At 39.9% G+C, this 13248-nt stretch overlaps 3 protein-coding genes across 7 annotated transcripts in view; 1 reads left to right on the top strand and 2 right to left on the bottom strand.

Annotated features, from left to right (window-relative positions):
• Positions 1 to 13248, bottom strand: part of Invs (inversin) — a 206649-nt gene that overhangs the window by 10466 nt on the left and 182935 nt on the right. The window lies entirely within an intron of this gene.
• Positions 7535 to 13168, bottom strand: LOC144376712 (uncharacterized). Its single transcript, XM_078044976.1, has 3 exons — positions 13106 to 13168; positions 10875 to 11632; positions 7535 to 10135 (listed from the first exon to the last, which is right to left on the bottom strand). Coding segments are annotated over exons 1-3 (822 nt in total). The 3' UTR covers positions 7535 to 10134.
• Positions 11142 to 13248, top strand: part of Tex10 (testis expressed 10) — a 43475-nt gene continuing 41368 nt past the window's right edge. For both annotated transcript variants that reach the window (XR_013438193.1, XM_005326320.3), the window contains exon 1: positions 11142 to 11281. The gene's annotated coding sequence lies outside the window, so the exon portion shown is untranslated. The remainder of the gene's footprint in view (positions 11282 to 13248) is intronic.

The following is a 13248-nucleotide window of genomic DNA, read 5'->3' as shown; positions in this document are numbered from 1 at the left end:
GTTGCTCTCATTATATCATTTGTTGAGTTTTTGTTTGGAAGATCTTTCCAGTGGTGAGAGAGGTACATTAAAGTCACCCAGTATTATTGTGTTGTGGTCTGTTTGATTCTTGTAGTTGAGAAGGGTTTGTTTGATATACATAGTTGTCCCATTTTTTGGGACATAGATATTTATGATTGTTATGTCTTGTTAATGTATGAATCCCTTAAGCAGTATGAAATGTCCTTCTTTATCCCTTTTCACTAGCTTTGGTTTGAAGTCCACTTTATCTGATATAAGGATGGAAACCTCTGCTTCTTTTAAGTGATGCATGTGAGTGGTACATTTTTTTCCCACTCTTTCACCTTCAGTCTGTGGATGTCTTTTCCTGTTAGATGAGTCTCTTGAAGGCAGCATATTATGTCTTTTGATTGATGAGTTTAGGCCATTCACATTCAGAGTTATTGAAATATGATTTGTATTCCTGGTCATTTGGGTTTATTTTTGCTTTTAACTTGACTTGGTTTTCCTTTGATTAGTCCTTTAGTGTAGTTCCTCCCTTTGCTGATTTTCATTGTTGTTTTCCATTTCCTTCTTGTGGAATTTTTTGCTGAGAATGCTTTGTAGTGCAGGCTTTCTCGCAGTAACTTCTTTTAACTTTTGTTTATCATGAAAGGTTTTTATTTCATCATCAAATATAAAGCTTAATTTTGATGGATATAAGATTTTTGGTTGGCATCCATTTTCTTGCAGAGCTTGGTATATGTTGTTCCACGATCTCCTGGTTTTGAGAGTCTGGGTTGAAAAATCTGCTGAGATGCAAATTGGTCTCCCACCATGTGTAATCTGATTCCTCTCTCTTCTGGCCTTTAAGATTCTATCCTTATTCTGTATGCTACGCATTTTTATTATAATGTGCCTTGGTGTAGATCTGTTGTAATTTTGTATATCTGGTGTCCTTTTGTATTTGGTTTTCCAATTCATTCTTCATGTTTTGGAAATTTTCTGATATTATCTCATTGAAGAGATTGTGCATTCCTTTGGTTTGAATATCTGTGCCTTCCTGTATCCTTATAAATCTTAGATTTGGTCTTTTGATGCTATCCCATAATTCTTGGATGTTTCTGTTCATTACCATCCTCACTGTGTGGTCAACTTTATTTTCAAGAGTGTGTGTTTTGTCTTCATTATCTGATGTTCTTTCTTCCAAGTGATCTGGTCTGTGGTTATGCTTTCTATTGAGTTTTTTTTTTTTATTATTATTTGGTTTATTGTTTCCGTCATTTTTTTTTCAGAGTCTCTATCTCTTTCTTGAAGTAATCTTTTGCTACCTGTATTTACTCCCTCATCTCTTTGTTGGTGTGATCAACAGATGCCTGTATTTGCTCTGTTATCTCTTTGTTGGAGTGATCAATTTTTTCCAGTATTAAGTCATTCTTTAATTTGCGGATCATTTTAATTATGTACATTCTGAACTTCTGCTCTGACATTTCATCAACTGTGCTGTCAATGGATTCTGTCTTGGTATCTTGGTTTGTTTGGGACACTTTCTTCCTTCGTTTTTTTCATGTTGTCTATGGGTCTTCCTTTCTTGCAGTGCAGATCTGAGGTATTACAGTTTTTATCCTATAATCTTGCAGTGTCCATGCAGGTTACCTGTACCTCACCTTGGTGTTGGACTTCCAGCTACTAAACTAAAGATGGTGGCGGCAATAGTGGTGGTAACTCAAATAGTATTGGGGTGTCTCAAGATGGATGCAATCACTTTCAGAGATGGTGCTAGGCCTGGGCTCCTGAATGGGTTGGTGGGGGCCGTTCTAGGACTGGGCTTAGGTGTTATGCAGTGGGTCAGTGGGGGTAGTTCTGGGCCTGATCTGGGCTTGGGCTCTTGTATGGGCCCACAGGGATGGTCCTAGGCCTTGGCCTGAGTTCTGGTGTGCCTTTTTAAAAATTGAATTATTTTGACATTTTTTTGTATAAGTTTCTTATATATTGTATATAATAATCCCTTCTCTTTCATATGTAGTATTATATTTCCACTAAGTTATTTATTGCCTTTCATCTATGGTATCTTTTGCTATGCCATATTTAATTTTAACATTGTGAAATATTTTTTTTCTTCAGTGTTTTCTAAGCTTCCTGTTTGTTTGTCTGTTTACTTATTTATAGTTTTTGGTACCAGGAATTGAATCGAGGTAATTAACTACTGAGCCACATCCCCAGCCCTTTTTTAATTTTTTATTTTGAGACAGTGTCTCACTAAGTTACTTAGAGCCTTGCTAAGTCTCTGCGGCTGGCTTTGAACTCTTTGTCTTCTTGCCTCAGCCTTCAGAACCACAGGTGTGTGCCACTGTGCCTGACCTTCCTGTCTTTTTAAAGAAAGTCTCCCCAACTCGCAAATTACACAGTTCTTTCTGATATATTTGTTATTTTATTTGATGATTTAAATTTTTATAGTTGAAGTGCTGATTATTAAGTTATTGACTCTCAGTTTCAAAGCCACTCTTTGGTATTCTGTTTTGTGATGCTGGGTCTGAGATTCCCCAAACCCCCTTCCTGCTTTGCCAGCTGGCTGTGGGGTCCTGCCAATGGGAGACAGGAGAAGAAGAACCCAAGGACACAGAATGAAAAAGGCAGACTCTTGCTGTTTTTTGTTTGCTCCTTGTTCCTGTCAACAACATTGAAGCAATGTGTCTTTACTCAGGGGCAATGTGGTTTTAGAGCAGCAGTTGGTTCCCATGTACAGTTTGTTTAAACTCATGCAGAAGCTGCCAGCCTCTTTGCACCTCTTTAAGAACACCAGCCAGATGGCACCTAACCTGTCCAACACTTCTGACATCTGACCTGCAGCCTCATCTGAAATTGTCTAAATTCTAATAAACCCCACTCCTTCCCTTTGCTAACCTGGCCCAATGGGAAATAGTTGTTTCCTGACGTTATTTCCCTATGATAGCTCAGAATCCTCTGCCTTACTTTTTATTTCTTGAATACCTACTTAAGTAGGAGAGGAGGGAAAGGGAAAATACTGGAGAATGATTTTAACCAAAATTATATCGTTATATTGTGTGCATGTGTGAACCTGTAACAAATACCATTATAAACAACTATAATGTACCAGTAAATAGAACACCCACTTTCCTCTTTTTTTTTTTTCCTTAGATGAAGTCTCCCTGTATTGCCTAATCTGGTCTTGAATTCCTGGGCTCCAGCAATCTTCCAAGTAGCTGGACTACAGGCATGTGCCCCGTGTCCAGTTAACAATTACATTAACAGTTACATTAAATCCTCTCTTTTAAGATAACTGGTGCTACTCCTACATTGCTGGTAGGACTGCAAATTGGTGCAGCCAATCTGGAAAGCAGTATGGAGATTCCTTGGAAAACTTGGAATGGAACCACCATTTGACCCAGCTATTCCACTCCTTGGTTTATACCAAAGGACTCAAAAAACAGAATACCACAGGGACACAGCCATATCAATATTTATAGCAGCACAATTCACAGTAGCTAAATGGTGGAAGCAACCCAGCCAGATGCCCTTTAGTAGATGAATGGATAGGGAAACTTTGGTATATATACACAATGGAACATTACTCAGCATTAAAAGAGAATAAAATCATGGCATTTGCAGGTAAATGAATAGAGTTGGAGAATATAATTCTAAGTGAAGTAAGCCAATCCCAAAAAACCAACAGCCAAATATTTTCTTTGATATGAGGATGCTGACTCATAATGGCGATGGATTGGGGGAGAGCATGGAAGGAATGGAGGAACTTTAGATAGGGCAAAGGAGGCATGGGGGTGGGAAAGACTGTGGAATGAGATGGACAACATTACCCTATGTATGAAGACATGAATGGTATGAGAAGACTTTGTAAACAATCAGTGACTTGAAAAAATTGTGGTCTATATGTGTAACATGAAATGAATTGCATTCTGCCATCATGTATAACAAATTAGAATAAATAAACAATTTAATAATAATAATAAAAAAGATAACTGGTGCTGTTTCTGTTTCCTGCCTGCCCTTGAATGTCACTGTCGAATTTGTCAATCTTTTCCTTTAGTGTTTTTCATGTTGTGACATGCTTTTGATGTTAGGAATTTTAAAGAGACCAGTTAGTTTTCCTCTCTTTAAATGGCCAATTAGTTGTCCTTTTAGCTTCTATTACCTCCTCTTTTTCCTATAGATTTTGTTTGAAATAGTTTTCTATTTATAAAACTTTAAAGCGTTTGTATAGTTAAACTTATCAATTCATCCCCCATGTTTTTTTCCTTTGATCTAATGCTTTGAAAATTCCTTTTTACCTGGAGGTCAAACAAATAGTCCTGTCTGTTCTTTTTGTGCTTTTGTGCTGATTTAGGTCAGTGGTTTTCAAATTTTTTTAAAATTGGAACCCACTATAATATTTTTTTTTGTCAATGTATGTGCTCATTATATGTTCATATAAAATCGAAACAAAAATTTCCCAAAACAATATTCATGGCACATATTTTTATTATTTATAGAAGATTCCTTGAATCTCAGCTCCTTGACAGGGACCATCTGAGTTCTGGCTGCTGGGATTTGAGCAGACTGCTGAATGCAACTTCCAAGAAGTCTCTGCAGATGGAGGAGCCATTCCCTTCTCCTTTCCTTCCTTTTGTTGTTGATTGAAATGTGGGCACTGTGTCTGGAGCTAGAACAGCCATCTTGAAGCCTGAGGTGACAGTGGGACTAGGACAATAAGAAGAAGTAGCCTGAGTATTTGAGAACTTCTTGGGGAAGAGTTAAGTGATGCCTGTCAGGACTGCCTACATCTCAACTTTTATTTGAGAAATTGAATCGTTATTTTGTGTTTTGTTGCTACTCCCAGGCAAACTGAGTTCTCACACAGTTATCTTCTTGGGAGTTTACACCATTTCATAATTGTACTAACAGTATGCTAAAGGCTATTGCTTCATAGCCTTACCAACCAGTATGTTGTCAAACTTTGAGATCTTAATAATGTTAAAAGTGAGAAAAAATATCTAAATTTTAATCTGCGTTTCTCTTGTTAGGAGTCAGATTGAACATCTTTTTAGTATGTGGAAGGGTTGTTTATATTTATTTTTCTATAAACTATGTGGAAATAAATATTTTTTGTTGATTTGTTTCTAGGAGTTCTTTGGATCTTAGGAAAATCAATATTTTTACCTGTGATGTGAGGTGCAAACATTTATTCCAAGTGTATCATTTGTTTTTTGACTTTGGTTTTGTTGGTAATGCAGAATATTTTTTGAAATTTTAGAAAAAGATTTTAATCAAATTTAAAAATTTCGTTTCCCCAGCATTTAGAGTTAAGTCATTGAAGAAGTCCAAACTCTTACAATAAATTATTTATCTTATTTTCTGGGAATTTTATAAATTTGCTTTTGAAATATATATCTTTGAATGTAATATGTGAAGTATGGACCCAACTTTATCTTTTCTTTAAATGGCTTTTTGTGTAAACTATCTTTATACTATTGATATGAGATTTTGCCTTTATAATTTACTGAATTTGACATTAAGATCTGTTTCTAAAGTTTGTTTTTTGTTCCATTGATGTGTCCATCCATATGCAAAACCCACATTTAATAATTTAATAATTTAATTGAGGTGTTATGTTTCCACAACTAAGAGTGCTAGTAGTCTTCCATCATTGCTTTCCCATTTCAAGGGTTCTTGCCTATTCTTGCTCGTTTAATTTTTTATAAATAATTTTGACCTTGTGTAGGTCTAGAGAAAAATCCTGTTGATATATTTATTGTGATCTTACTCAATATAACAATCAATTTAGGGAGAATTGACATCTTTAGGATGTTGAATATTTTATTCCAGCCCAAGAAATCTTAGCAGTTTTGATTGCTGTTGCAAATTGGACCTCCTTTTTCATCCTATCATCTAACTGGTTATTGTTCATATTTATGAAGACTATTGATTTCTGAATGTTAAATTTATACCATTGTACCCTTTCTGAATTTGGTAATTGGTTATAGCACCTTTTCAGTTGATATTATTTTCCAGTATACAATTATATCTGCAAATGGAGATAATTTCACTTCCTCTTTTCCAATTATTATGTCCTAGGCTGATTTTGTTGTGTAATGGTGACTGTACTTTTTGGTCTGGCTGGTCTCCCTCCTACCTGTCTTTTTTCCCCAGGACTGGATTGGCAGGTTTCTGGTCATTTTGTGTGTTGCCCAATTCCTTCTTAATAGATTTCTTTTCATTTAAAGTCAGAACTGGTTTCCTGTTACTTTAAGAAACTGAATAAGCTGGGTGCAGTGGTGCAGTGGTTCCTGTGTTCCTCTAATCCCAGCAACTTGGGAGCCTGAGGCACTAGGATCCTGAGTCCAAAGCTAGCCTCAACAATTTAGTGAGACCCTGAGCAATTTAGTGAGACCTTATCTCAAAATAAAAAACATTAAAAAGTGGAGGGGCTGGGGATGTGGCTCATTAGTTTAGCGCCCCTGGGTTCAATCCCTTGTACCAAGCAAACAAACAAAAGAAACCAGAATAAAAGTTCATTTTTCACAAATATGGTCCAATAATACATCACCAACTTGTCATTTATTGAGGGCCTACTCTGTGCCAGGAAGTATGCTAGTAATTTGCATACTGTGTGTATCAGATCAATCATGTGCTTTGAATTTTTGTCACTGGGTATAGCATTAAATTTGAAACAGTCCTTTTCAGCTTTCTCCAAGGAGACTCTTTTTGTGTTAGCAGGTGCTCTAAAATATGAGTCAGTTTAATATATTTATGCTTTTATTGTTCACTTTGACATTATAAAATAAATTTTATTAGGTTAGTAGCATTTCAAATTTTTATTTTAAGCAGTGATATTTTATTCCCAAAGCAAATGTTAACTTGGAGCCTAGCACAGAAAACATTCTTAAAGAGAAGCTGTAAAGGTTAGGTAGATTGTGTGGGAGTGACCTAATCTAGAATTTTCTGAAGCTTCTAAGCATAGACAAAAGAAAAAAAGGTGTTCAGATAATGAATCATAGAGATGAATAGACACAGATCTTGGTGACTGTTACGGGTTGAATTGTGTCCAAATGAGATATATTGAAGGTCTAATTCCCAGTACCTCAGAACTTAACCTTATTTGAAAATAAGATTTTGACAGAGGTGATTTAAAATGAGATATTTTTAAAAGTTAAAATGAGATTATTAGGGTATAATTAATCCAATATGACTGATGTCTTATAAAAAGGGGAAACATAGACACAGAAAAGATATGATGTGAAGACACACAACAGTATCTGTGAGGAACATATAAGGCTGCCAGAAGCAAGGGAAAGAGGCAAGGGACAGATCTGCCCTCCAAAGAACCAACCCTGTTAATGCCTTTGAAACCAGAGTTAGGAGACAAAACTGGATTCTCTGCTTCTGCTTCAGATGGGGTCTGTGTAAGGCAGAGGTGTTGCAACTCTTAATGGTGGGCCCTGTCCTCCAGTGTTGAAGCAGACCCCAGCAGCTCACCATCAATCCTTTTTTTAGGGTTCAGGGTCTTGTGAATTTGAAGAATAAACTCCACAGACCAGGATGAGTGTGTAATAATAGGATTTATTGAAGAAAAGAAACAGAAATAGAACTCTTGCAGTGCAAGGGTGAACACAACAGGGCATTTCCTCCATCTTAGCATGCTAGTCTAGGGGTATATATAGCACATGGTTCACTGCTATTGGTCCAAATTTATGCTAATTAGGGGTTGGAAATGACTAATGCTATTGGTCAGTTCTTGAATCCCAACTTCTATGTAGATCTGGTCCAGATTCCATTTCCTCAGGACAGATCTGGAAGCAGTGGGTATGCCCACTGTGTGCAGACAAGGCTGCTGCAGGGTATTGGATCTGCTTGACTCAACTCACCCCAATGTTAGCTTGTTGTGCTTCAGGACCACCATGCCTGTGTGGCAGGCTCCACCTGGCCATAGGCTGCACTCTAACCTACCCAGGCTGCCCTTGGCCCCTCCATCCCTCCTCTGCAGCTTCTGGGCAGGGACCAGTAGGCCAGCTGCACACCTTGGCACTCAGACAGCCATGTCACCTTGATTTCAGACTCCTAAGGTGTCCAGAGCTCAGCCGATAAATTTCTATTTAAACCACAGTTTGGGGTGGGGGGTGTGTGGGTATGTGTGGGTGTGTTTAATATTAGTTTCAGGAAGCTAATACAGTAGCTTATGTGGCCAACTGGACAGAGTTTGGGGAGTAGAATGTCCTATACATTCCAAAATGTATGTTCATTGTAATTAATATTTTTTTAACATGGGTCAAGAAGGTTGATTAATAATATTCTTATTAGTTATTGAAGGTTTCTAAGCATCAATCCTTCTATTGTTGAGTTCATCACTTACAGTTAGGAAAACCCTGTCGTTATGTACATATTTTTCATATATTAAATTAGAGATAGTAAACTGGAAACCTGTTCTTAAGTATTTTGTTTCACACACAACTTTACAAATCAGGGTAAAAATGTACTTGCTCACCAATATTTAAAGATAAGATTTGTTATAAACACTTGTGGATTTCTAATTTTGCTTGAAAATGAAAAGATTTGCTTTCCTTCTTGGTGGAGTTGGCTGTTGCTGAAGACTGGCTGCTTTCTTTAGCCACACTATGAGAATCTCCATTAGCTCCATAACCACTAGACCCACTTTCTGTCTGTAACTTCTGTCCTGCAGCAAAGTAGGACAAGGATAAGAGCTACTGTTGCTAAGCGCCATTATGTGTCAGTGCTCTCTAGACATTTATTCAACAAATATTTATTGAGGGCCTACTACAGCCAAGCTCTGCTCTAGATATTTGGAATATACCAGGTAACAAAACAGATAAAGATCCCAATGGAGGGCTTGGGTTGTGGCTCAGTGGCAGAGCGCTTTCCTATCATGTGGGAGGCCCTGGGTTTGATCCTCAGCACCAAATAAAAATAAATAAAATAAAGGTATTGTGTCCAACTACAACTAAAAAGTAAATATTAAAAAAATCTCAATGGAGTTACATTCTTCTTGGTTTTTTTTGGCACTAGGAATTGAATCCTGGGGCACTTAATCACTGAGCCACATCCCCAGTTCTTTTTGCATTTAATTTAGAGACAGAGTCTCACCGAATTGCTTAGGGTCTCATTAAGTTGATGAGGCTGGCTTTGAACTCATGATCCTCCTGCCTCAGCCTCCAAAGGTGCTGGGATTACAGTCATGCACCATTGCATCCGGCAGAGTTTACATTCTAGTGCTGGATGGAGAAACAAATCAACTAATAAATGCAAATCACATAGTATGTTAGAACTTCATAAGTTCTAACAAAAAAATTTTTAAAAGTAGAGCAAGGAAGGAGAGTTGCAAGTTCTAGGACATGGTAGGCCATGATTCTAAATGGGGTGATTAAGATAGGCCTGTCTGAGGAGCTACTTGAGCAGGCAAAAGAAGGGAGTAAGCCATGTGGATTTATTAAAGAATATTTCAGGCAGAGGTAAATGCTTAAGAAAAGGTCTAACAGCTGGGTTGGGGATTTAGCTCGTAGAACACTTGCCTAGCATGCATTTTGCTCTGGGTTTCATCCCCAGCATGGCAAAAAAAAAAGAAGTCTATAGGCAGGTAGATGCATATCTCATGTCTTTTAGCAAGGCAAACAAATGTAGCTTGAGCACAATGAAAAAGAGGAGTGAGAGGAAGATTACCAAGAGGTTAAGGGCCTGTGTTAGAATGTGATGGACCTTGAGGCCATCATGACTCTTGCTCTTATATCTAATGAAATGGAGCACCACTGAAAGGTTTTAAGCAAAAGAGTGATCTGATCTCATTTAGACTTTAAATAATCACATAGCTGCTGTGATAATACTAGATCTTAGCCAGGAAAGGGGCAATGGTGGCAGTAGAGAAACTTTTTCTCAGGCTTTTTGTGCTGGTCAGGAGATCATAGGGACATGAAAGCAACATTAGAGTAGGTAAATTGGGGAAGATGTATTTGAAGATAGTCAATAGAATCTCCTGATGGATTAGATGAAGATTCGAAAGAATAAGTCAGGCCCAAATCCCAAAGGTTTTAGCATGAGGAACTGGCAGGATGGAGTTGCTATTTGACAAGAAGCTGTGGGAGGAGCAGATTTCAGGGGGGACATCAGCAGTTCGGTTTTGGACATTGGATATCTGAAAGAAATATTGAACAGGTTGTTACAATTCTGGAATTCACGGGACGTGTCTGGCTTGCAATACACTTTTCCTCTTCTGATCCAGTCTCATAATTTTTAGAAGTAACTTATAATGCTGATGACTCCCAAATATTTATGTTTAAGATGATTCAAGGTAGATTGTGGTGGTGTGGTTGTGTTGTCAGCAAAAGGTGGGGTGGACCCCGGGGACTGCCTCTTTACCTGTTGGTTGTAGGCCTCCCAGGTTCAGATGTCATTGCTTTATCCCTACTTAATGTGTGAAGGCTCACTATGAGAGTAAGACTTTATTAATTCATACTGGTAAGCTGTAGAGACAAATTTAAATCAGGGTCTACACTCCACATCTGGAGCTCTTTCTTCCATGCCACCATACGAGGCTTTCGCAAGACTGCCTTTCAAAGGTTCTTTCCTCTTCCCTTCTCATCTCCTTTAACTTTTCTGGGCCCACTTAATTTGAGTAGTAAGAATTATATTCTGAGAAATACTTAACTAGGGAAAATACCAAGTCTTACAGGCTTTATTTGCTAGATGTATTCTGCTTTCCTTTCATTAATTCTTCTGTGTTCTACCTCAACCTAGGTTAATGTCCCCAGATGTTCTATCCTTGCTGTCTCAAAAGTTTAGCTTTCTCAGTTCAGTCCAACTTATACTCTCTGCAGGCAGTTCCAGGTCTGAACAGCCGTGGTCTAGAGCAGGAGAACAAGCATGCTACCAACCAGCTGCAACCTGGGCCGAAACCTGGGAGACGAAGGTTCGGGAAGTTCCTGTCTGGACTCACAGCCCAGCTTTGGCCCCAGGTCCCAGACTCCACGCGTTCCCATCCCGGGCGAGCTAGGAGCTTCCGGCGTGGCCCCCTCCCCCTGGGGCGTGGCCTGCGCTCCTGCCCCCGCCTCCTGGGCTGCGCGCGGCTGCGGGCCGGGGTCACGTGAGCACGGCGGGGCGGGGGAGGGTCCCTGATTTCCGGGCGGCGGAAGGAGACGCGGCCGCGTGAGGACGAGGCGATTTGAAAACACGCTCCGGGAGTGAGAGGCTGAGGCCGGCGGCGCACGCTGTCGCCCCGTGGGCTAGTGCTCGCACGTTCTCCCCTTCGGCATCTGCGCGCCGGTCTCGGCCGCACCCTCAGGTGAGCGGCCGCCGCCCGTCGGATTGGGCCCTCCCGGGGCGCGGGACGTCGCGTGGGACCGTCGCCCCCGGTCGGCGCGCGGCCCAGGCATGCGTCCCTTCTGGGTCTTCGGGGTTCGGAGCGGACTGTGCGGGGGCGGGGCGCCCACCGTGTCGGAGGCGCCTCGAGTGACTGGGCGGGTTCGCGTGGTTTCGGGGCTGGGAGAGTTTTAGGCCAGTGTGGGGCTCGGAGTGCCCCTTTCCCGGCCGTGGCTCTGACCGGAGCCCTCGGGAGCAGAAGTAGTTCCCTAAGACCCTTGGGGGTCTTCACTCCTGGGATGCAGGACCGAAAAGGGGTGGGGTGTCCAGTCCCCTAATTGACCCTCTCGTCTTTGGGCGAGGGGATTTAAGCAAGCGGTCGGTTCCGAACCGAACCGGACCAGCAGTGCTTTGGAATCGCCCCTACCTGGGGCGCTTGCTTTTTGGGAAAGCTGGTGTCTTTGGCCTCTCAGTGCGGTTTCGAGAGGAATTTATCAAAGGCCGAGTACCTTGTGTTTGCTCTCCTTAATTTGGGGGTGGGGGCGGGGAAGCAGTTGAAAATGAGGAAGGTTAATGAGGTTGATGACAGACTAACAGGTTGAAATTCCGTTCAGTTGAAATCCTGATACGCCAGGGTTAGTAAAGCCCTGCAGTAGGAATATGTGAAATTCACTTCTAAAACCGATTGGGGCTCACATACAGAGGAGGACCAGCGATATGATATAGGAGGTCTGTCCCTGAAGCTAGAATTGCTGCCCTCTACTCAAAATCAACTACTGTAAAAGTGACTTTGAACAATTTGATTTGCGGGCTGCGAGAATCTTTTAAATGAAAATAATAACAATAACAGTTGCTACTAGAAGTTTTAAAGTTCCTGGTAAACTTTCCTAGATCAAAAAGCCAATGTGGCAGTTAGCCCTCATAATCTTCCTGATGGAGGGAAAACCGTGAATTGATAAGAAATGATGGATAATATGGCATAAACTTTACAATTGATTGCATGTTGGAGAACCAGGTATTTAAATGATTAAAAAGAGCTCAGAAGACTTGGGCGGAGAACAGGCACAGGTTAATTTGTCTCATTGTACTGTACCATTTACTTTGATCTCTAGTTCCAGCTTACGGTAAATTGTAGGAAAAGCTCACAAAGTATAGTCGCTTAATTAATAAAAGCTGTTTTTTTTTAATATTAAAAGAGGTCACATGAGTATCAGGGCTTTCTTTTTAGACCCATAATTTCTTAATCCCTCTTCCCCCCAACTGGGATAACTAGAGTGGTGGGTGGAATGAAAACTTTCATTTGGGGTAAATGAACTAAGGCAAGCCATTTTTCTACACAGACTTCAATCCTTATTTTAATTCCAGTATGTATAACCTAAAACTGATTTTCAGTGCTCAGTCCTAATGAATCCCTCGCCAGGACTGACTTGCTCATCTTTCTGAAACACATGGTTAAATGGGTTTGGAACTACCTTCTTTGCATGGTTTTGAACTAATAGAATGTGTATGTGATACTGTGCTTGGCATGTACTTACCGGTCCTAAGACTTCAAGAACACATGTATGTGTTAGCGTCTGTATTTAGTGATGTGCAAGGCACAGTTCTGAGTGTTTTACAAGCATGAACTCATTATTTACTCCATCTCATAACAACCATATGAAGTAGGTATTATTATTATCATCTTGTAGGTTAAACTGAGCTACAGTGTGTAAGAACAGCTAAAAAAAAGTGACAGAATTTGGATAAGCATCAGTCTAATTTTAGAATCAGCTTTATTTATTTATTTTGAGATGGGATTTTGCTATACTTGTCCAGGCTGTACTTTAACTTCTAGGCTTAAACAATCCTCCTGCCTCGTCCTCCTGAGCATCTGGGACTACTGAGTGGGCTTTAAAATAAAATTAACTTTTAATGTATTGTCATATCCTAGCTAATGAAGATATATGGTAG

Source organism: Ictidomys tridecemlineatus, chromosome 4 (assembly GCF_052094955.1).
Source record: "Ictidomys tridecemlineatus isolate mIctTri1 chromosome 4, mIctTri1.hap1, whole genome shotgun sequence".
NCBI classification, from domain to species: Eukaryota; Metazoa; Chordata; class Mammalia; order Rodentia; family Sciuridae; genus Ictidomys; species Ictidomys tridecemlineatus.
The sequence above is the reverse complement of the archived record's forward strand: the minus strand, read 5'-3'. Positions and strand labels throughout refer to the sequence as shown.